The 23,275-nt window shown below is 40.2% G+C and overlaps 1 protein-coding gene across 1 annotated transcript; it reads left to right on the forward strand.

Annotated features, from left to right (window-relative positions):
• Positions 1-1,901: 1,901 nt before the first annotated feature.
• On the forward strand, positions 1,902-21,458 carry LOC115040814 (adhesion G-protein coupled receptor G5-like). The gene is made up of 15 exons (XM_029497863.1): positions 1,902-2,263; positions 7,959-8,031; positions 11,311-11,576; positions 12,115-12,301; positions 12,536-12,581; positions 12,879-12,969; positions 14,673-14,795; positions 14,906-15,022; positions 15,980-16,022; positions 16,108-16,214; positions 16,391-16,506; positions 16,608-16,873; positions 16,964-17,063; positions 18,426-18,700; positions 19,820-21,458. The coding sequence occupies exons 1-15, from the start codon at positions 2,246-2,248 to the stop codon at positions 19,939-19,941; spliced, it is 1,950 nt and encodes a 649-aa protein (XP_029353723.1). The 5' UTR covers positions 1,902-2,245; the 3' UTR covers positions 19,942-21,458.
• The last annotated feature ends 1,817 nt before the right edge of the window (positions 21,459-23,275 follow it).

Genomic DNA, 23,275 nt, shown 5'->3' on the forward strand with positions numbered 1-23,275 from the left:
TCTTTTTCTCTTCAGATTATGGAGACATACACATACAGTCAACCATTTAAGGTGGTCAGGTAGGACGTGAAGAAATTAAATCAGATAAACTGAAGCAGATAATTATTTTTATTACCTGTAGATTCAGGTGCATCGTGGATATTTGGTGTGTATGCTGTTTGTGCACAGCAGAAAATGTAAAAAAAAAAAAAAAAATCAACAATATTCACTGCAAACATTTCATGGCAATGGGAATGCAAAACTTACTAAACTAAAATAGAACACTTGGACTTTAGTACAATCTCAGTACAATACAGTGTACACAAAGAGCTTTTGCACATGAGCCAACAGGTCATGCAATAAGGTCTGATTAACTTCAGGAGGTGTAATGCCAAAAGCCTGAGGCCTTCTTGGCTCATATCTTGTAACACAGCCTGTCTTGATCCCATCAGGAGTTTTCTAGTGAGAACTTACTCTCAAAAAAGATTCTGTATTGAAGACCAGGAAAATGGATTGTGATATGTGTTATATGTGATATAATGCTCACTCTGGGCAATTAGTTTGAAGCAGCTTGATGTGTACAAAAAGCAAGTAGCATACAAACAACAAACTAAGTGGTAAAAGCAGCTATAAGTGGAAGTCACTAATAATGCTCATAAATAAGTTGTTAAAAGATCTGACAGGAAACTAAAACACCAACAATTAGGAGTCTACAAATCAAAAAGGGTAACTGCACAAGGGATGACAGAATCCGAAAAGTGGTTAGCTTTACAAACAGTTACATAATTGTGCCCTGACGGCAACAGAAAAAAATGTACTTACTGCTTGAAGGAAAAATGGTTCTCATTCTCAGGCACAGGAAAAGCTACACAAAGTGTTTTAATGCTTAGACTGATGACTATTGTGTAGTCATATATATTACCTGTTTCACTGCTAATTTTCATGAAAAGACTCAATAATCTGATGAAAATGATGGTGGCATTAGTTGTCTGATGTTGCTCCTCAGTCTAAGCATCACATTATGCTTCATGTTATTCTGCCATTTCTGCTCAGCTTTAGAGCTGCTGCTTAAGACCTTTAATGGACCTTATACTTCACCAGAGAGACTTTACTTTCTCAGAAGATGCTCAACACCGTTTTTTTTTTTACCCTTTACCCTTTTTTTGTCCTTCCTTTACACCTTTTTTCCTCTTTGCTTTTGCTGAAAACCTCAAACCTTGTCATGACAAATTTGTGGTCTGTGGTAAGGTTCAAACTTTCAACTGTGCCAGGTGTGTGTGGCACCCAAGGAGCACTTGTAGTATACTTCCTTTCCTGCATCTGGCTCACTAACGTGACATATCATGCACTGGAGTCACTGCTGAGGCTTTCAGAGATAACACAGTTAGTTAACACTCTCCTCTATCAAAAACCCCTCACACTGTTTGATAAGGCTTCCTAAGTGACATTTGGAGAAATCTTATTTGAGAATTTCTGTAATAACCCGAATTAAAACTCCTTATCCCCGGGTCTGAGCTGTGTAGGCGTTAAATCCATTTCTGGCATTATAAGATGTAATAGCAACACATCATTTCATCGGAGCTTATCTTGGGTCAATAACAGTGGCTTTGAAATGACTGAGTTGATTCCCCATCGTCTCTCAGCCTCTCCTCTGCGCTCCCAGATCCACATCCAGCTCTTCTGGATCACCGTGTCCGGCTCCCAGTTTCACACCTTGCTGCGCTGACACTAGTCAAGTGAGAGACAGACAGCAGAAGGAAAGGCGGATATGAGTTTGCTTTCAAAATGATCACAAGAAAAAGGCACGCACGTGCACAACTAAGATAACACTGCAGATAACAATCGGTTATCAATCGGGAAGGGGAAGCACACCCTCGATTGACCAAACGGGACAGCTACAGTTTTAAGCACCGACAAGGGTTTTTACCACTTAGCTTCCTGTGTGAAGGGTTGTTTCTTTAAATCTGAAAGTGTTAAAACGGAAGTGTGTCGCCCCTCAGTGTGGCCACTCTGACACCAGCTCCAGCTCACGCCTCGGCCGTGCTGACAGCTCTCTCCCCGGCGGAGGTTCCCGTCCGACGGCTCCACCCGACGCGCCGCACCGCCGACTCGTTCATTGGACTTTCCAGTTTTAAAAATACCTCGGACCGTGTGAAACTCTTAGCGGGTGTCAGGAATGACCTAAGGCAAGAAGAAAGAAAAAGAAAAGGGAAACGTCCAGAGAAGATAAGTGAAGTCTGTTCGTCCGTCAGGTCCGGAGCCGCTAATGGGAAAACTACTGAAGGTAACTCCGGCTCTCCTGTTCACCACGTTTTCTACACAAAACAAGCTGTGCAGTGCTGTACAATTCATTTTTTAAAATCACACTTAATTTTACACTTTGAAAAATTGTATTGCGTGTTTACTGCGGTATCAGTAGTGACTGAAGATTATATCTGGGTGGGGGGGGATCTTATCATTTACTCAAATTTTTATTTCAAGTATGCCCTAGAATAATAATGTGAAGCCGGTGCTTTATTTACGTCCCACAAGCTACACACCCATTCCAGTTTTGGACTGCTTGTTGAATTTAGCTGAATAAAGAGAATAAAGAGGTGATGCTGGCTCGACGTCGGGACGGAGAGGCAGACAGCTGCAGGGACCTGCAGCCTCTACCTTGCTCTCATTACAGCTGTGGTTTCCTGACTTTGCCTGAACGGAACAATCAAAATATTTCACTCAGATGCACACACACAGGCGAAGAAAAAAGCACAAAGGTGTGAAAAATGTGTGCGTCTTAAACGAGGGCAAACTACCACATGTAACCGAGAATGGTTATATTAAATATGAGAAATGAGGAGCACCCCACAAGGCCCCGTTTCTTTGAAAGTCAAATATATACAGTGGATGTGACTCATTGCTGAAGCTTCTTCTCTGTGTTTTCCCCATGGTGATTTTTCACCGTGAGGAAAAGAAAGACCCTGGACCTAAAGCCACACCTGGGGTGATTTTAGGCCTATAAATAAGCTGGCTTTTGTGTGTGTGTGTGTGTGTGTGTGTGTGTGTTTGTGTGTATTGGATTATTGATTTATTCAGAGCCCTGAAGGAAATCTCTGCAGCAGCATTCCACCTGCTCCTCTAATTTCCTCACAGAGAATGGCAAGATACAGATAAAGGCACACATCCACACTCAACGCAGACACTGCATCACTATGGCGCTACCACAAAGAATGTAAAGTCCTCATAGAAATGTAGCCCAGGGAGCATTCCTCTTAATTCCTTTTAGTCTTCTCTTTCAACTTGAAGTGTTACTTTACAAAAGACTTACAGAAGCTCATTCCTGTTTTGATGCAGCATTTCAGGCTTTAAGTTTGAATTTTTTCCGATGAGTTCTGAGAAAAAGTACTGGTATTGTAAATATTTTCAATTGGATGCCTTGAGTGTCACTTTCAGAAACTCCTCTGCAGCTGTTCGCGATGTGGCTTTAACCAGCCATTTTCACATGCATGTTCTGAGCTGCTCGTAGTATGCTGAGCTGTAAATCAACATGACAAGCAACAACCAATCTGATTCTTGTATTGTAAAAACAAATCTTTCTTATCAACTGCTATGTTGGGCAGGAGCACACAACATTGTAGCGCAGTGCAGTCTTCCCACAGCAGCAAACGTAAAAAAAAAAAAAAAAATGAGAAAAACGACTGAGGCCACTGTGTTGTTTCAGAAGAATACATGAGGCTCTATTTCCTGAGCAATGTGATAAAGAATTCTTCACCTACGGCCATGAATTTGATTTTGCATTCACTGTTGAAGGAAAACTCTAGAGAGCTGAAAAATAAAACACAGTACATCAAAATATAGACGTTACATGGAAAAAAAAAAAAAGTCCTCAAATTAAAAAGAGTGAGTGTTGTGCAGGGAGTGAGAACTGTTTCTGTGTGCCATTGGCTTAAACAGCCTCCAGTGATCTTTGACCCTTATTCACGCTCGCTGTCACTTCAGCTGTAAGGCTTGACAACAAAGAGCTGCTTTTGTTCCCCGAGTTACTCTTCCATGCACATTCTTTGCTCATTCACTCTGCTGCTTTTAGAGTTTTGGAATCGATGTAGGCCCAAAGTCTTGCAGGACCAAATAGAAACTTCGTTTTGACTTTGCTGTAAATTTGCGTGCAAGGTGATTTTATTAACTTTCCAAAGGGTCCTTTGTTGTCATCTGTACCTAAATTACCGTGTGAGACTTTTTTCAAGCAAAGCCTAGAGAAAATAATTTGTATATATGATACAGTATACACGGCAGTCAACAACACAACAGGTCAGATGGGAAATTTGACGTGGTATTTTTGCACCATGGCACCGGCTATGAAGTACTTGAGGCAGCTTTGATGTAAAAGCCAATACTGGCATGCCAAAGTACTCACAGTGACATTGCTAGCATGCTGGTCCTTAGTTTACACCAAGTTTGTCATGTTGACCATTTTGATTTTGCTTGTGTGTTATTTCTTCTTTGTCGGCTAAAGTATATGAGTGCTGCCAGAATGAGTCAGCACCAGCTCGGTCACAAGTTTAACCACAAGATAATTTCAATTCTCCTCTCACTTTAAAATGTAAACTTTCCTATTTGTAATTTTGTTCAAGCTTTTACTTTACTTGTTCAAATGATTGAGACCAGAGAGGATATCTTGGACATTAAATTCCATTACGCTAAATAGCAAAACTAGTCTACTCAGCAGTCAACTGTTAGAGCCATCAATTGTGATTTTTGAGAAAATGAAGGTTTTTGTGAACACTAAATCAACCTACTAGTAGCTGAAAGTTTGGTGGTTTTGACTTTCAACATACCGTTTGTCATAAGTTCTTTGTCATCCTCTGAATGTATGTATGAATGTATGAATGTTTAAAAATAATTTGTAGCCAAATGACCCACATTTTGGTTTGGGCCAGTCCTGGACAAACTCACTGATGATGCCACTCTTACAGCTTGAGATAGAAATGAATGTGCAGCACCTCCAAAACTCTTAAAATGACTCAGCCACGTTGCCCACTCATCTCTTTTGGCTGTGCGACACACATTGTTTTGTCTAGGACAAAACTGAGCACGAAGTCCAACAAGATGATGAGAGTGAGTCACACTAATATGAGACAGAAGTGACAGTGAGAAATTTTACTGGAAAACACACAGCCCAGCAGTCACAAGGTGGAAATGGGTTGCTGTATTCAAACATGAATTGTGTGTAGGAGTGATGTCTGTAGTGAAGCAACAGGTTCCAAGATGAGTGTGAGGCTGACGTTAAAAAGGAATTAATTCTGTGAGCAGCATTCCAATTTCCATTATGTGCACTCATACACACATCCACTTATGCCAGCCTTTCCTTGTATTTCTCACACTCACGCACTTTATGAGCGGGGAAACGAAAGAAAACGGGAAATTCTTGTGCTGAACTGATGCCTGGCTGCCGTGCGAGGACAATGGGGGAAGGGTGGGGTTAGTGAGAGGGAGAGTTAGTTTACGTGTTGATTCAGAAGCTTCTGTACTTCTGAAATTTTCAGTACACAGGAAATTTGACTTATCACCCACTCTTACAAAGCATGTGGAGAATATTCTCAAGTACCAATACCTGATCGCATGCAAACCTTTTATGTCACTGGCTGGTTGTCCATGGCTACAATGGCTTACTGTTAGTCATCGTGGTTTCCCTCATCAGTATAATGCCTATCCACTGAGAGATCTGCTAAATGGTGTTAGATTATGGGTGATGTGATGCATGCTTAGATGTGTCTGACTTTGTCATCATATCCAAAATGTAGCTGCATCTTGGCCTGGCTTAAATTTTGCCACATACGTGCCTTTCTATTTGTCTGTTATCAGTATTTCACACACACGAGCTCCGTGTACAAACTGTAGCAATATAACGCATCAATGACTTTGATTACAATATAGATTGATGTTGTTCAGTAAAAGAATTATCAACAGCACAGCAAATGCTGTCTGTATGCCTCTTGTTCTAAACATTTTAATTGAAAAAGGGAAGAGGCAAAACCCCATTAGTTTTATAGGAATGTGTTTCTGTGTGATCTGTTTAATTTTGTACCAAAACTGAAATTAGTAACGTCCTTTCCTTTTGTACAACATGTTTAGCAGTGGCATTGCAGGATGTTTCATATTCACAACAAAATGTATCTGTTTTGCACATTCAGCATGTGAAAAATAGGTGAGACTCTTTCGACCGCACAACAAATCACTGGGTGCATTCTAAGCTGTAGACTGGAATGAAAACTGCGATACAGAAGTAATTCTTTGAGTGCAGTTTTTACAGCCATCTGTCAGAGATGACAAGTAACAAAGTATTTGTTACTGTACTTAAATAGATTTTTCAGGGATATTTTTCTGACGAACTAGAGAGGGAAAGAGGGAGAAGAAGAGGGGGGGACAGCAAACTGTGGGAAGAAGTCGAGTGAGTGAGGTGACGGTAGAGAGACAACGAGAACTTGTACTGTAGCAGAAATTATCAGGAGGATGTACTGTGTTTCAATAACGGCAAAAAATAATTTTTACTTTTTACTTTTACTTTGAAAGTACATTTCAGAGCCTGCACTTTCTTACTTTTACTTGAGTGAAGGAGTTGAATCAGTACTTCTACCAGAGTATTTTTTTTACACACGTATCTGTACTTCTACTTAAGTACAGAAAATGAGTACTTTTGCCACCTCTGCCATCTGTACATGTCAGTAAAAATGTTAGTAATATCACGTCTTAGAATATAATGAGTGCAAAAAGAGTCCATTCTTAGTTTTGTTCCACTTATATTTGCTCCCCCTTGGTGAAGTTAATAGAATCAGAATCACATAGTTAACATACAACACACCCAATAGACATTAAAAAATTTACATAACGTGCAAATGCATTTGCAAAAAGTGTGTGATGCATTTGATAACTGTCCAACCAATAATAATTATAATAATTACATTTTACATTTGTCAATATGAGGACGGTTAGTGCATTCAACAATGTGATGTCTGTTGGTATGAAATTCTTCTTGAATCTATTTTTCTTGGTGTTGATGCACGTGATTCACCTGCTTTACAGTAAGTTAATTAACTTTCTGTGAGCTAACACTGTGAGTTTACTTATGTTCTTTGTGCAAACCAAACAGAAATAAACTGGATTAAAAAGAAGTGAAAACAAAAGTCTTTGGACTAATGTGTACCACTGAACTTGTACGACTTGTAGTCAGACTTTGTTGCTCAGCTGACCGCCTGAGCTGTGCAGTGGCTGGCTCTGCTGTCTTTTTTGTCTGTGTCTTGTTCTCTTTCCTTTGTCTGTGGTTCAGCTGGTTCCTGTCTGTCTGGCGATGGTCAGTATCAGTGTATTAACTCTTCCCACACAGTCTTGCATAGTAGACAGTAACGCCAAGCAGCCTCAGATGAAGAGCTGAATTGAAAAGTGCGATTGTGGATTCATTGTGTCACCACTTGCTGCAACAAAGCTCAAGAGTGTGTTGTGGGCACTGTGAAGACCTCAACTGTCTGTGATAACAGAGTTCACATCTTTGTCAGAGTTCATGGATTGTGTGAGTGTGTGTGCGCTAATTAACATATCTGTCTGGTTGCTATTGTGGGATGGAAAGAGTGAATTGTGTGGGGGGTGCATCTAGTAATCGTTCCAGTTAAAAGGGAAGGCTGTTTCAATTGATAACAGCATAGAAAGGTCCCTGTGGGTGTTTTGAGTCTTGGCTTATTTTTATTAATTGATAAGAAAGCAGAAATAACACTGGCGTCTAGATAAGAATATTATCATAAAAAAAAAACCCTTTTTGTGTTTTGTGTTTAGATAAGGATAGTTTTTTTTTCTGTATAGGTTCTGTGGCTGCACATAGCATCCATATGAGTTATGCTTGTTGGTCATTGAAATGTAGTTTTTAGTCTTAAGAATGGGCTGCAATTGCACAACTGTATCAGCATGGCTTTGTCTAACTGCATTTGACTTGCTGTGTTTCCCTGTGGCAGTTCTTACCAATGGAGCCGCGACAGACCGATAGTCTGAGGGTTGTGTTCATCCTTACTTTCCTCCTCACCACAGGTAAGATAACATATACCAACATCTTTGTCTTTGAAGAGCTCACTTAGGGCCACATCCATTTTTACAGCCATGTTGTCACATGCTGCGCTTGACTGTGCTGTCACATCTGTAGTATATTTAGCATGATGAAAACTTGTTACAGCCAGTCTGAGGGTAGGTAAGTTGGAGAAAGACAGGACAGATATTGAAGTTGTGAAGTGAATTTCAGAAATAATTCTAAATTCCTGTTCAAATACCCACAGGAAGCCCAAAGTGTGTGTGTGACTTCACCGTCACACACAGGGCTATGTAATTGGTGCTCCAGTAAGTGAGTTCAGCTGTGCACCAATGCAGCGGCATTTACCTGCAGCAGTTTTGTGATGATTGTTGAGAATAACAGTATTGGGCTTTTGTAGGACTGGAATTGTTCAAACAAACCCATGTTCTTCCCATCGATCAACCCTCTGACATCACAGCTCTGTCCAGAAACATTGATTTAACTTGAAAAGAAAACATATGCTCACATTAGCAACTCTAGCTAATCCATTATACGCATATTACGCAACATGCACAACTGAACATCCGATTATCAAACCTGCAGACAGAACTTCCCCTCTTCAGTTAAGGAAAGGAAGTAGAGCTCAGTTTTGTGAGAACATTCATTTTGAGGTTCAGGTGTTGTTGTCTGTGGTCCCATATCAACCAAAGCATAACCCCTCGATTTGATTTCTCCATAAATGTGTGTGTTTCTTGTAACCAGAAGTCTGTTTTCATACTCCACAGGTTTCTGCAGTTTTATGTGTGTCAATGGTTTTGTTTCAGTGTTTAATTAACAAGGAGAATAATTAGTGCATTGTATTTGGATTGTATTTATTTATTTATTGAGAGAGAGAGAGAGAGAGAGAGAGAGAGAGAGAGAGAGAGTTAGATTGGATTAATTCATTGGAGAGTGAGAGAGTGAGAGAGAGAGAGAGAGAGAGAAAACAGCCACTTATTTTTTTGTGACTGCCATTGTGAAGGTAGTTGATGGTCCACAGGTATATCTACCCTACTGGTCTACTTCCTGCCACAACCAAATGTGAACAATCTGACAAAGCAGTTCCCCCTCCTGGGCGTCTTTTCCTTTTTGTCTTTGGAGCTTCTTTCCATCTCCAAATACTTCTCGGTCCACTCTTTTTCCTTGGCTTCAGGAATTGTCCTTGCCTCTTCACACTGAGTCTTGAAAGCGGCACATAGTTTGGAGATTTCCACTCTCTGGCTCTCAAGCGAAGTCTCTTTCTTCTCCCAGAGGCGCATGACTGTTGCATCCCTGATTTTCTCTACCTCACTCGGTTGGAGAGAAATTATTTGGTCATTTTCACTAAGCTTCTTGTCATCATGATGCTCAAAGTCCCACTTTCCGCGACGGATCTCATATACTTCCCCTTTTTCTTCCTGTTGGTCTCTGGGTGCCTCTTCTGGCACTGGCTCAAAAACAGATTTGTTTGTATCCTGACTCTGCAAGTGGACTGAAGCATAAGCCCCCAGTTTGTTGTCTTCACTTGAATCCCCGCGCTCTTCAGTTGACTCCTTGTGTTGCTGTTTCTGAGCATCCTGTAGTGTGTTCGATGGATTGACGGCACATTTCAAATTGTGTATGGAGCCACGGGCCACTTCAAAGTCCTTCATCTTATCACAGAGAATATTTTCTTTTTCTTTTGCTTTGAAAATCTGCTTCGCTTGATCGTCAATTTGGTTTTTTAGCTGCTTGATGATTTTCTCTTGTGTTTGAAGTTTCTGACGTGCCTCCCCCAATGCGTTTTTGGACTGACTTAGATTATATTGAAGGTTGGATATTTCTGTGACTAAAGACACTGCAGGAGTCGAGGTTTCTGGTGTGTTATGCAGCAGATGCTGGACTGTCCACAGGGTTTGCACATGGGCTTTTAGTGTCAACCTTTCAGGTTTAGTATACGCCTGAAGGAGTTTTGCATTTGTGCAACGCAATTCTCTTTGGATTTTCTCCTCCCAGTTTGCAACGTAAGTCTTAACACGGCATTCCAGGCTTGGAATAAAGATTTCTTTTCTTCTTCTTCCCATTCTTCTTTTTCTCTTGTTCTTTGTGTCAACGTTGAGTAACTTGCTGCTTCGCTGAACATGTGTATGTATTGTCCTTCCTAACACAGAATTCTTTTGATGTAGGAATTGTGTGACGTCACAATCTTTGAACTACATCAGTATATGATGTGTCATAGTTCTTGGTGACATCATCAAAGCAAGCCAGCCTTGTGTGCCTCAATTCAGTACAACACTTGGTTACCGTGGTAACAGCACATGCCTTTCAATTACAGATCATGACAATGTGAAATTAGTGACTGATCATTTTATCTGTTTACATCTAAAGCCTCAAAACAAGAACTGAAAATGTCCAGAACTACTCCATGACACGATTGCTTTTTTATTAGTGCGTTTGACTTCCTGGTTTATTTTGAAATTATTTGGTTTCTGTATCGGCAGTTTTTTTTTACTTTAGAGCTGGGACATAAGATTTAAAAATGAAATCTCAGAATTTTTTTGACCAAACTTGACGAACAATTTCATTCCTTTTTTTTTCCTTAAAATCCAATTACACATGACCAAGAAACCATTCAAAACAAGTTTCTTTTGTTTTGATTTTGCCCTTTTGGATTTGAACAAAATTTCCCCTTAAGGCAAAAGTGCCAACCCGTCAAACGTTCTTGGTTGTGGTTGTGTCAGGTATTGTTTTTGTTGTTTTATGCTGAGGTTCACATCAAAGGAAGAAACTGTCTGGGAAAAAACACATATTTTGCATTTATATGAAAGATTTTACTTGTAGGACCTCTTTTCCATCCAAATGTCATTCAGTGTTAGCCAAATGCAAGCTGCACATCCCCTACAAATCTGGCACAACCCACGCAATGCCGTTCTCAGCTGTCTGGAGAAATGTACTTAGTTTTTAGCAGGTTTTGATCAACCTTTATTAAGGCCCTAGGAGAGCCACAGGCTGAGAGCTCCCCAGCAATGCACCAGTGATGCAATCATTCATTCTTTATGAGCCCCAACCACATATTAAATGCAACAATGAATGCACTTTTCAGAGCTTAAACATTGATTGACTTTGGAAAACAATCAAATGTTTTGAGGTACTAGATGTTTTATTTTCATCATCAATAATCATCTAAATTAAAACAAAAAATTATTTAAATGTGATGTCATTGATGCAATTGTATTTTAGATTATTTTGTAACACGTCACCCTTTTCCCCTTTATACACTGTGCTCTTTTGTTTGTTTACTTCAGGTTTGAGCGAAAATGACCAGGACCTGAAGTTTTGTGGGACCTGGCGCCACAGCATGAACCACCTGAGCCTAAATGTTAACCTCTCCCAAGGCTGCCAAAATGTTTCAGTCATGGCCAATGAGAGCTCTCTGTCCATTGAGGGACAGATCACTTCCCATTGTCAGCGATCTGATGTTATTCACCTCAATGAGTTTGGACTTAATTCAGAAGAGGAAAGTAACTTCTGTGTGTACTGGGAACCGCTGCTGGATCAGTTCAAACTGCAGGTAAATCTGGAGAGAGAAGGCAACTCAGTGGTTTTTATTGTTTTGTGGAAACTTCAGTATCAATTGTCAAAGTGAAAGAGGAATGTTTTTTTCTAAAATGCATCCAATGTGTTAGACACGTAAGATTGACAAGTGAAAACAAAGATATGCTATAGCAAATGATGACACATTACAAGAAATGGTTCATACCTCCTGTCTCGTAACGAGGTGTAGTTTGATTGTTTGTTTGTGTTCAAACATGCTAACCCTTCGATGACAGGAGTGACTATTAAGGAATATGATAACAGTTTTTGAGCAGTTACTTTTATTTCTGTTTGAACTTTTAATTAGTGGTTTCACATATAAACCCACTGAAAATTCTGTGGTTGGCAAAGTGATGCTTAAACCAGACCAGGACCAAAAGAAACAACTTTCGGTCCTTTCGGTCAACTATTTTTGGCGAAAACTTAAATACAATGTGGACAATGAGCACTGTCTATGCCTCTATGGCTTTATTGAAATCTTATTAAGTTTTGCTCAATCTTGTTTTGTTGGACAGCTGAGAGGAAGGAACCTTACGCTGTGTTGGCCTGCCAGCCTAGGGGCCTCCTGTTGTACATATCTGTCTGATGGCCCTACTGAACCAGAAGCGCCATATGGCATCATCAATGGGACCGTCAGAACTGATGTCATCTCAGCCAAAACGCGCAGAGCCTACAAGTTCATTGGAATGCGTGTCACCTGCAGTAAGAATGGACTTTTTATACAGTATTTCTACAATCTATTAGCCAGTGGAAGGCTTTTCTCATTGAATGTAAAAATTTTGTATTATTTCCTGCCCTAAATGGTCAGTTTAATGTGTGCACATGGATCTTTTAATTTCCCTGTGGTTCAGTTAAATGTTTGCAAGGATAAGTGTTACAGTTTAGAGTTGAATGTCAAATTCAAAACTGATTTTTTGTTTGTTTGTTTTTTTGCAGAGGAGTTATGTGAAGAAGCGAAAAACAACCACGCCCAAGTCTCCATGTAATTCCCTCCCTGCTTTTTCTCAGCTATATCATCAAATTTTCACAGAAAATAACACAGCTGGGGACTTTCGGTCAACACCTTTCCTCATACAGTTTGCTCTCATTTGCTGAAGTCACTGAAGTGAGCAGTGAGCAGTGAGTTTTATGAACAGTAATTGAGCGTGTGAACATTAACCATAAAAAGGAAGTGAAATTTTAGCCAAGTTAGGATGTGAGTCACTTGATTCAAATGGCTAGCTGACTGCATACGTTTTTATTTCAGTATCATGGTGTGTGTGAATTTTTGTGTGTCCAGGAACGCTGGAAGGAATGCTCAAGATCCCTGTGCTCAAAGCTTTCAGGTGGAGATGAAGGAGGATTTCCAAGGCATCAACTTGACATCGCCTGTAAGACACACAAAACAGTCAAAAGTGTATCCATCATCAAGAGTAACCTAGAAGTTAACACAATACTTGAATTAAAAACTAGGACTCTGGCTCTCAGTTCCAGCTTCTCATTTCCAAGCGTGTAAGTTGTGCTCAGCATCCAGTTCTTACTAGAGCAGTGGTGGACAATGCAAGCATTTAAAAATAAAAGCCAATTTAGATAATCTAATTCATTTCTTTAGCCCACACCTGGACATCATATGGCCAGATCTGACCCACATGATGGTTAAAGGCTAAGTTTTAGCCTTATTAGGCTAAACTTTAACTTGGTAAATAAAATGGCCCGTGAGCCGTATAAAGCCCATGTCTTATGTAGAGCATACATTGGCAACATGATTGGTTTTCAAAAAAGGCTCATGAATTTCCCACTGCAGTTGGGAGCTGTTCTTTTTCAGAAGCTCTTTCCTAACCAAGAGTAAACTGGTGAAATATTAGCAAAACTGTCAACACGGAATCAGTTCAAATACGTCGGTGCCAGTGTTCAAGTTGAAACCCAGAGTGCAGTTATGCTTTGAATTAAAACAAAATGAACTTAATTTATATATCCCCTATTTTAGAAAGACTGCAGTTCAAGGTGCCTTGACATAACAAAACAGAAACATTTGCAAAAAATGTCTTTTTGAAATAACTATAAATAAGTAGATCAGTAGGGTTCAGAGAAAACTTATCTTAATATAAATCCTCAGATTTATATTTAATTTAAAAGTAACTTCACATCCTTTCGCATCCTGTGTTTCTGTGGATTTTTAACTCATTATAGGAGTAAACATCCACAGGACTAAATCATATTGGACACTAATAAAATAATAATAATAAAGGTTTAATCAGTTGAAAGCAGCAACAGAGCTGCACAGACCGCATCAGTCATATTTTGTGACCACATCAGTTTTGGGCCTTTTTTGCTGCATATTCACAACTCCGACACAAATAGAAAAAAAAAAAAAACAACACACATCTGTATAACAAAACAACACTGTAGGTTTCAATTTCGGTGCACAGTCCTCAAAAACAAAAACATCCAGCTGATGTTTTATCAGTTTTATCTCCTGCATCCATGATGATGGTCATGGCTGCAGTGGGAGAGACAGCAGGACCATTTGATTCATCGAACTGGTAATGTCTCTGTAGTGAATTTTATTTAGATAGGGCCTCTTTATGTCTGAAACATGACTCTTTCAGACTTCTTTTAATCAGGGCCTTATTTTATAGCGTATTTATTCAAATTGAGAGTGGTGGTGGTTTGGTTCAGAAAATAGGTGAGAGCTCAGCCACATCAAAATGCTTGATGGCAGCATTTTAATGACAAGTAGAGGATGGATGCTGAAAGCTGACATTTTCCCCTCCAAACTACCTTAAAATAGAGCCATTTGTGTTTCTACCCAGCAATCTGCACACAGTCTACTCATTACAGCTCTGCACACTGTAGGGTTGTGATGCCAAGTAACAGGGTGGTACAAGTCAAGTCAGTGAGTTTGAAAACATGGAAGCATTTTATTTTTGTTGACATTGTTTCTCTGTCCTGTATTTAACTGAGTAATTGAGACTTGCTGCTCTTTGATTTTTTGTTTCTGCTAAATAGTAATCCCCCTCGCTTTTCAAGCATAATCATGACAGCGAATTGGGCAAATAATGTCCAATGTTCTCACTACATGCCGTTTTTTTAGGTCACAAAAGGTGCATCTGAAGAGCCTTCTGCCACCGTCCATCTGCCCCCTGCTCTAAAACAAGCTGCCAAAGGGACAAGTAAAGCCATCTGCACATTCTTCAAGAACAACTTCCCATTTCAGGTGAGGCTCACTTTGCCTTCAGTCAAAGCTGGCAGTTTAACATATGTCAGCACGATATCACATGCCTGCGTGTGTGTGTGTCTGTGTGTGTGTGTGTGTGTGTTCGGCAGGAGGATCAAAAGGAGGTTTGGATTCTCAACGATGTGGTGGAAATCACAGTGGAGAACGAGGTCATTACCGATCTGCCCGAGCCAATCAGGATTGACTTTCACCATGAACCAATACCTGTGAGTTGTGTATTTTTTGTGTCAAAGGTTAGATATTTTTGTCTGAATTCACAATTGAACAAGGGATTTGTGACTCACACAGTGAATTTATAAAACAAATTCACAGTCAGTTTGTAATTTTCTGCAAAATTCCACGTGGTGAGTTATAAGAAACAAGGTGGTAACTTTAACAGCAGAAATGTTGCAGAGCCCAGACAGTTGCCCTGAAATTGAAAACACAGCTGGTGTCGTCACCTTTGTGTGGCTATTATGTCAATGCAGATTACCACTCAGTTTCATTTCTTACCTCACATTGTGAAATACCCGGCAGCTCCTCTGTATATTCTCAAAGTAGTTTTTTGCTTACACACACATTTTTTATGGACAAAAACACAATCTATTTCACCAAATTTCAGCAGTTGTTGATCAGATTACTCACCGAGCTCATCAATAAACTTTAGGGCAGTAAATCCACTGTGAAGTCCTGCTTCAGTCTCATGAATAGAGTCGTCAGCATTAGGATTGAAACAAATGTCAGAAATTTTGATTGGTAAATATTAAATGATAATCGCATCAACTTCAAGTAACACATCGCAATAAATAACCATGGTATATTGTCAAACTCTACTTAAAGAAGCAGTTAGCACATAACTACAGTTACTTCTGTTTTCACCAAAGATTTTGCCATGTCAACAGCAATGAACTTGGCTCGCTCTAAAGAACGCATACACATGGTCAAAACAGCACAAGGTGCAAACAGTGTCACTGTACATTGTTCATGAATACAGATTCATGTGCAGGAAATGGAGTATGCCTGTTTCTTTTTTCCCTTTTATGTGGCTGTATGGTTTATGCATCTGGCTCCAGCTGTTCCAGCCACTGCTATCAAACGAATGAATGTAGTTGTGACTTCATTAATGTGAACAGTAACGTGCAACATCTCTGTCTCCCTCTCTCTCTCCTACTTCTTTATGTCAGATGAATCATTCACGGAAATGTGTTTCATGGGACACCAGGAAAGGTCAGAACCAAGCTTACGCACAGTTTCGATTCATAAGCTGTGGATGATAATAAAGAATATTTAAGTCAGTGTTGTGTGTCTGTAGACCCTTTGCAGATCAACTGGTTGGTGGATGGATGTGAGACACAACAGAAAGCAGAAACTCACACCGAGTGTCTCTGCAACCATCTGACTTATTTCTCCGTACTGGTGGTGAGACATACTTGCCGATGGAATGAAGAAAACAAACAAACAAAATCAGCATGTGTTTACACATATGCTGCATAGACACTGTTACATCTGTCAATTAAGATTGATGAAATACAGACTAAATGTACACAGTCGCACATTGAGCTGTACCTTTTTGTCACTGCTTTGTTCCACAATAGCAACTGGAGCCACGACCAGTGCGCCACCTTCTGGCGTTGACAGTCATTACATCTCTGGGCTGCCTCGTGTCAGTCATCAGCTGTGTCATGCTTATCATTATTCTCTGCAAGAAAAGGTAGAACTCCATTTTCAGGAAAAATGTTCAGCCTGATGTATAAAAACAAAAGTTTAGTTACAAAGTAATTGTTCCTTTCCTTCCTGTTTTCCCTCCATCAGACGATTTAAGGAGCCGTCCTTGCCCATTCACTTAGGCCTGGCTACATCCCTTGCTCTCCTCAACCTGCTTTTCTTCTTCACTGGGATCATTGCCAACCTGGTAAAGGAGAGTGTGTGCATTTGGGTGGGGGCAGGCCTCCACTACGCCCTCCTCAGCTCCTTCAGCTGGATGGGCATTGAAATTTTTCATACCTTCTGGTTGGTGTACATGGTTTTCAGCCCTCTCCCTAAAGACATAGGAAAGCTATGGTGCCTGTTTGGCTTTGGTGAGTGTGTAACGTAATATTTGTAAGAATTCTATTTTTATTGAAGGCAAACATGACATGAACTTATGGCCTTTGAAAATTTGTCCCCAGGGCTCCCTGCTCTTCCAGTTTTGATCCTGGTTCTAGTGGGCGACATATATGGAGTGAGAGAGATTATACCAAGTGATGATATCGCCAACCCGTATCTGATGTGAGTAAGAATATGTAGATAAAGACATTTGGCATAGGCAGCAATGCTTGGATAGCTAATGGAGTAATGAATGGAAAAGCTGCAGAGCCCAAAAACTGCTTCCAGTTGCAATTTCAGTTCAACCCCCATTGCACTTTAGGTTTATTGGCAAAGTTTTTAATGCTGAAGGTGTTTACAATGAACAATACGAGACCCTTTTAAATAGTTAAATAAAATTAATATTACAAGGATTTTATCCAAATTCAACACTAAATCCTACTTTCAATGACTGCTGCAGTGTTGCAATTATTCATCACCCTCAATAGCATTCCTTCTAAGAGCACGCATTTACAAATCAGGTTTGGTCTCAAGCACATGTGATACAACCAATCAAGGGCTCCATTAGTTGCATCAGATGTGTTTGAGATAGAACAACTCTATACTTTAACTGTTGACTATGATTTTAGTTTGATTGCGTGTTAGAAATATGGCTAAATTAAGTGAATTGACCAAAATTTTCACTGAACAGATCCTTGCCTTGCACAAACAAGGAAAAGGATACAAAAAGATACCAAAGGTGCTGAATGTTCCGAGAGATACAATCGGAGGCAGAGTTCACAAGTTTAAAGTTAAAGGAATAGTGGCTACGCTGCTCGGACTTTTTAGAGCTGTGAATCAGCGGTAAATTTGGAGGAGAAAGAATTAAGCATATGCTGAAAAGTATACTCTGCCTAAAGTGAGGCATAGTGGTGGTGCAGGGATGCTCTGAAGCTGCTTTGCTTCCTCTGGCACTGGAAACCGGCAGCGTATGGAGGGCAAGATGGACTCAACCAAATATCGGGAAATGCCATTCCATCTGTTTGGAATCTGAAGCTTGGGTGTTACTGGACCTTCCAACAAGACAGTGATCCCAAGAATACCTCAAAGTCCACCAGGGCTTGGTTTCAGAAGAGGTCCTGGAAGATACTGCAGTGGCTATCACAGTCACCTGACTTGAACCCATTTAAAATACCTGGTTGGATTTGACAAAGGGTGGTTGACTCACGCAAGAATATTGCTGAAGTGGAGGCCTTTGGCCATGATGAATGGGTTAAGATTTCCCAGGAACGCTGCCAGAAGCAGGTGGCTGGCTATGCATCACGTTTACAGCAGGTCATAAAAGCAAAAGGGTGGATGCTTGTCATGAAGGGGTTGAATAATTTTGAGACTGCTGAAGATCATTAATAGTGGCATTTTGTGTTGAATTTGATGAAATCAGTTGTAATGTCACATAAACAATTCTACCCTTGGGAATCAATAATGTAATTCTGATTCTGATTCTAATATTAGTCATGTTGAGTCATTTGTTGCTTTTCCTCCTTTAAGTGTATTTGGTGTTTGCAGGTGCTGGATGAAAATGAACAATGAGGCTATGCTCGCTCACTATGTCACCAACATTACGGTCCTGGTCATCCTGGTCTCCTCTGGCCTCGTGATGCTATTCCTGGTCTACAGGAAAATCCAATCCAGGGATGAATGGAAGCAGAATCGGGTGGTTTTTCTCAGTATCTGGGGGCTGAGCTGCCTCTTTGGAACAACGTGGGCGCTGAACTTTCTGGACTTTGGACCCCTCTCTGACTTGGTTCCTTTCCTCTTCTGCATCCTGAACTCCTTTCAAGGTCAGTGCTTATGATGCAGACTTAGAAACTTTCCAGGCACCAATTGCTTTGTTATTTACCTGCTGTTAACCTGAAATTTTGGGGCCGCGTGGTGCCCCCAGACGTAAAGTTGGACATTTTTGTCATCCATGCAAATGTTCTGATCTAGAAGAAGGGAAGAATTAAGATGAACCAGGAAAAGCTGCATGTTTTGTTTTTTTTTTTTTTCTTCTTAGTTGTTGTGATTTGGGTTGTTGTTGTTATTGTTATTGGGTTTTTTGTTTGTTTGTTTGTTTGTTTTTTTGCCCAACACAATTGCCACTTTCACAGAGGGTTAAACTATATTTAGCCAGTCTTTGGACAGCAGTGTTTTCATTGTTGGCACAGGGACTGGTGACTGTGTACTGGGCGCCAGTTGCCCATTGTATCATTGTGGGAATCAGACAATGGCCGTGGTTAATCATGGCACTCTGTTTCTCGGGCCTATCAGCGCAAAAGCTGCTTCCTCTCACATGCGCCACGTTTTGTTTTGATCAAGGTCCAAGAATTCAACTCATTAACCCCACTGTTGCTGCGCATTGCGAGTTGGGAAAGAGGAATGTATAGGCCCACCAGCAAACACTGGACAGTTTAATCATGATGCACAATCGTTTTTAAAGGCCTTGTATGTAAAGACAGGCTTCCATGTGGTCTTTGACTACAAATTAGATTTAAATTCTATGTCAGTATGGTGAAGGTATCAAGGGTGTCAGTCCAAATAGAAATACTAACAGCTTGTATTAAGACTGAGCTTTAGAACACCAGGACACCAGAACCCTCAATGAACGTTGCAGGATTTGGCTTACAGGAGTTAATTCCTGAATCTGTTCCATACTCATTGGATAACTCAGAAATCAGTTCACCACTCACATCCTCTCTTCTGATAGGCTCACCAACTGCTTTGCACTAGAGCTGCAGACAGAATCAAGCCACAGCGTTAATGTATTCGTCTCATATTAAGACTTTTACACATGATTAAACTAAAACCAAGCTTAAGGAAATGATAGTGTAACAAATTTCACATCGGGATTTTTGGATTTGAATGTGGAAACTAAAATGGAAGGTGGATGAATGACTGTTACCTATGGTCTGTCCCACCAGGTTTCCTTCTAGTGCTACGGTTCTTCATGCTGGAGAGGATGCGGAAACAAACCGATGGCTCTTCAAGCAACAGCTCTGGATCTACCAGGCAACAAATGTTACCAACTCAGGAAAAGAGCTAAATGGAGGGGGGAAAGGCTGTAGCAGTCAAGCCTTTTCAAGTAAAAATTAACGTTTCTTATCATTGTAAATGACTTATTGGAGCACAAATGAAGAGTGAATTTCAAAGTGACCCCGACAAACAGTGAAAAAGCTCTTTGCACATCTCAAACGTATCATCCCTCTGGTGTTCCCTAAATGTAGCACCAGTAGCATTAGCAACAATTTTACAACTGATTGAAAATGGGCTTCAGTCACTCTCACATTGTTTTTATGAGTCATCTCATGAGGTGACGCAAAATAGCGTCCATTTCATTATCATTTCATTTATTATCATTATCATTTCATTATTCATTATCATTTTTCTTTTAGGTTTGGAAATCAAGCTAACTGTAGCGCAGGACTGTGCGGCGTCTTATCCTTTTGGTCCGCCGTAGCTAAATACATAATACATAATACAGGAGCTAATAGCTGTGAACTGCGGTACATGAGGACCAGAGGCCACATGCTGATGACCGCCATGAGTCATAACTACCCCTCATGTCGCCCCTGATTGGTTTGAAGAGCTAGACTCATTCATAAACCTTTAGAAGAGAATATCTCTGCACTGCTGCCCGGCTGTTGAATGAAAGCACATCTCCGTAAGATTTGTTTTTAGAGAATATTTGAATTTAAAAAGATTAGACAAAAATTTTGATGGTATCTCTTTATTCTCAGCTGCATATGGCTCTCACAGTTTAGGAGCTTAGGTTAATACAATTGTATAACTGCTGGGAGTATTTACATCAGCTGATTTAATGAACAGAATGAAGCTCTTCAAAGATGCATGAATTATTTGGGGCAGTGGAGAAGAAAACACTCAGGAACTAATCTTACAGACCTGGAGTCTGTATTTATAAAATACCTAGACTGGCTCTAGTTGGAAAAAAAAATAGAAGAAAATATTTGACATTTTACATTCTAAGCTGGAGATAAAGTTAATTTTTGTGAGTCTTAGGCAAATAAATGATTGTGAGTTACTGTGTCGTGATTTCCATTGTTATATTGTAAGCAAAGAAAAACTATAGATCTATTATTGAAGTGCTCGTTGAACCTTAGATAAGCTTTTTATTTTTTGATTTTATGTCATATACACTTTGCTTTACAGAAACTACTTTTAAAATAGCACTTATGATTTTCAGTCTTTTATAGATATATGGAACCTCAGTGAGCTGTCTCATCTTGTGCTCTGATAAACATAATAGAAGATTTCACATGCAGTGTATATGCAGAGTAAATTAATGGGTGAATAATTCATAATGGGTAACTCAGACTTCAGTAAGTTTTCATCTTTAAAATCGACCAGATGCATTTCAATTTGGTTTCACTTTAAACTACTTTCAAATATACATTTAAAATTCCCTTTCAAGTACATTTTGCTCATCTCCAGCACAGGCCATTATGGACTTGTTTAGATACTGTGACATTTGCACTGTATGATGTTGTAAAGATCAACATTATGTCATTTGAATTATTGTGTACATTTGAGTTTTGTTTTTTTTTTTTTTTCTGTATATAGAGTATTAATAAAAATTTGTTTACTAAAACTGTGTGTGAGTTCAGCAGTGCACCATAAGCACATTCAAGGCTTGCTGCTTTCCTGCTCTGTCATATCTGCTTAACTCTCGCTTGAGTGTTTCCTCCCTGGAGCTTTTAGATTTGTTTTTGTCATCACAAACATGCTCCTTGTTTCCCACTGAAATTCTCTTATGTCCCTGCTACATGTGCCTACATGCACACCAAGCTCATAATAGCAGTTTTCGACTTGGAACAGGCTGACTTGTCTGTCCTTCAGAATAATGAAGGCCCCACTTTCTAGCTTTATTTTTTATCTGTGGTGCTGTCTGATGCAGACATGGCAGCTCCTTGTGAGATAGCAATGGTCTCGGACTGCTTCATTTTAAAGGATGTGGCTGCTCCTCCACCAACATGACCACAAGAGAAAGCTTTCATAGGTGTTACGTGACCCAACATGAAGTTCTTCGTTCGTATCTGTTGATAATGAAATTCACGTTTAGGGTCATGTGATATAGCACACATCTGTTTCTTGGTTAACAACCCTGCCTCAGTATCAGTTTCTCGGCACAGGGACATTTTGACAGATCTGTGCTCTATAATTGCATGAAATGACCACGAGTGGGTCGAGTACTTTAAAGGAAATTTCTGTATATTGTCCTTTAACAAACTCCAGTTTTGACCTCTGTGTGTGAACAATGGCATAGGTCACTCGTTGATGGCCAAAAGCCCGTCTTCTCTGCCCTTTGCTCTTAGCAGGGCCGCTCTAATTACATATCTGCAGCACTGTGTCAAGCTTGGTGGCGGTCTCATGGGACTGTTATTATGTTTGTGTCTGTTTTATGTAATAGAGAGATACTTATTAGTGGAATCTGACAATACCAACACTTTGCTAGTACAACAATCATAATTCAGGGTTTACTTCAGAAGTAACTCTTAATTATGATTTGAAAACATTATTAAAATTCTTACATCATATATCGACATGCCTGGCCTATAGACATTTATGATGATGCTTTGTGTATATCTGTATAGGATTAAACAGACATGTATGCAGACACTATTTACACTCCAGTTCAAAATGATTATTGTTGCTGATGATGGTAAGAATAATAATAAGCATCCTCCTTGTATGGAGACCAAAGTGTGAAATCTAAAGGGTCCTGCTTTGCTGTTGTTTATTTGTTGTCTGCTCTTCGACAGCAGAAATGTTAGTTTTTCTTGAGTTGTTGTTGTTGTTGTTGTTGTTGTTTTCCAGTGTTACCGTAACACACGTAGAGTGGCTGTGGCTTGTGAGAGTCACATGACGCCAGGAGCGGCAGCAGCCAGTTGGGTGCCGGTGCGGCCGGTGTCAGTGAGCGGACCGTCATCATCCAGGAAGGAGCCTCACCGGGAGGTAAGACCGACTGGGATCACGGTGCCGCCGCAGCCCGGGCTGGTGGAGACAGCTCCGGGGATGAGTCCTGTCTGACCCCATGCTGTGTTTCTGAGCGCCTTTGTATTCATGACAGGTGGAAATGATATTTGTGTTTGTTCGTTTGTTTGTTTGATTTGGGATGCTGGGCAGATGAAAAACAAACCCTCGTCTAAGATGAGCCAGTTCTGCCGGACAGTGGTGTTTTCATTTGTTACAGCAGGCTCAGGAAAATATTTCAGTGTCAGGATTGCCGCATCCTGTGTGAACCGTCCTTGTTTTGTTATCACATGACCGGCTTCCTTTGAGCTCTCCCTGTTTAGCCCCTGTTATGGGAGCTTTTCTTACAGACATTTAATCCTCCCTTTAAGCTTCTGTTGTGCTGAAGT

Source organism: Echeneis naucrates, chromosome 3 (assembly GCF_900963305.1).
Source record: "Echeneis naucrates chromosome 3, fEcheNa1.1, whole genome shotgun sequence".
Classification (NCBI taxonomy): Eukaryota; Metazoa; Chordata; class Actinopteri; order Carangiformes; family Echeneidae; genus Echeneis; species Echeneis naucrates.

What these genes read in the sequence shown, in the direction of transcription:
- LOC115040814 (XM_029497863.1), top strand. An exon ending in TTCATGGGACACCAGGAAAG is followed by an intron (nt 16,023 to 16,107) that starts GTCAGAACCAAG and finishes GTGTGTCTGTAG; the next exon opens with ACCCTTTGCAGATCAACTGG. An exon ending in CTTATTTCTCCGTACTGGTG is followed by an intron (nt 16,215 to 16,390) that starts GTGAGACATACT and finishes GTTCCACAATAG; the next exon opens with CAACTGGAGCCACGACCAGT.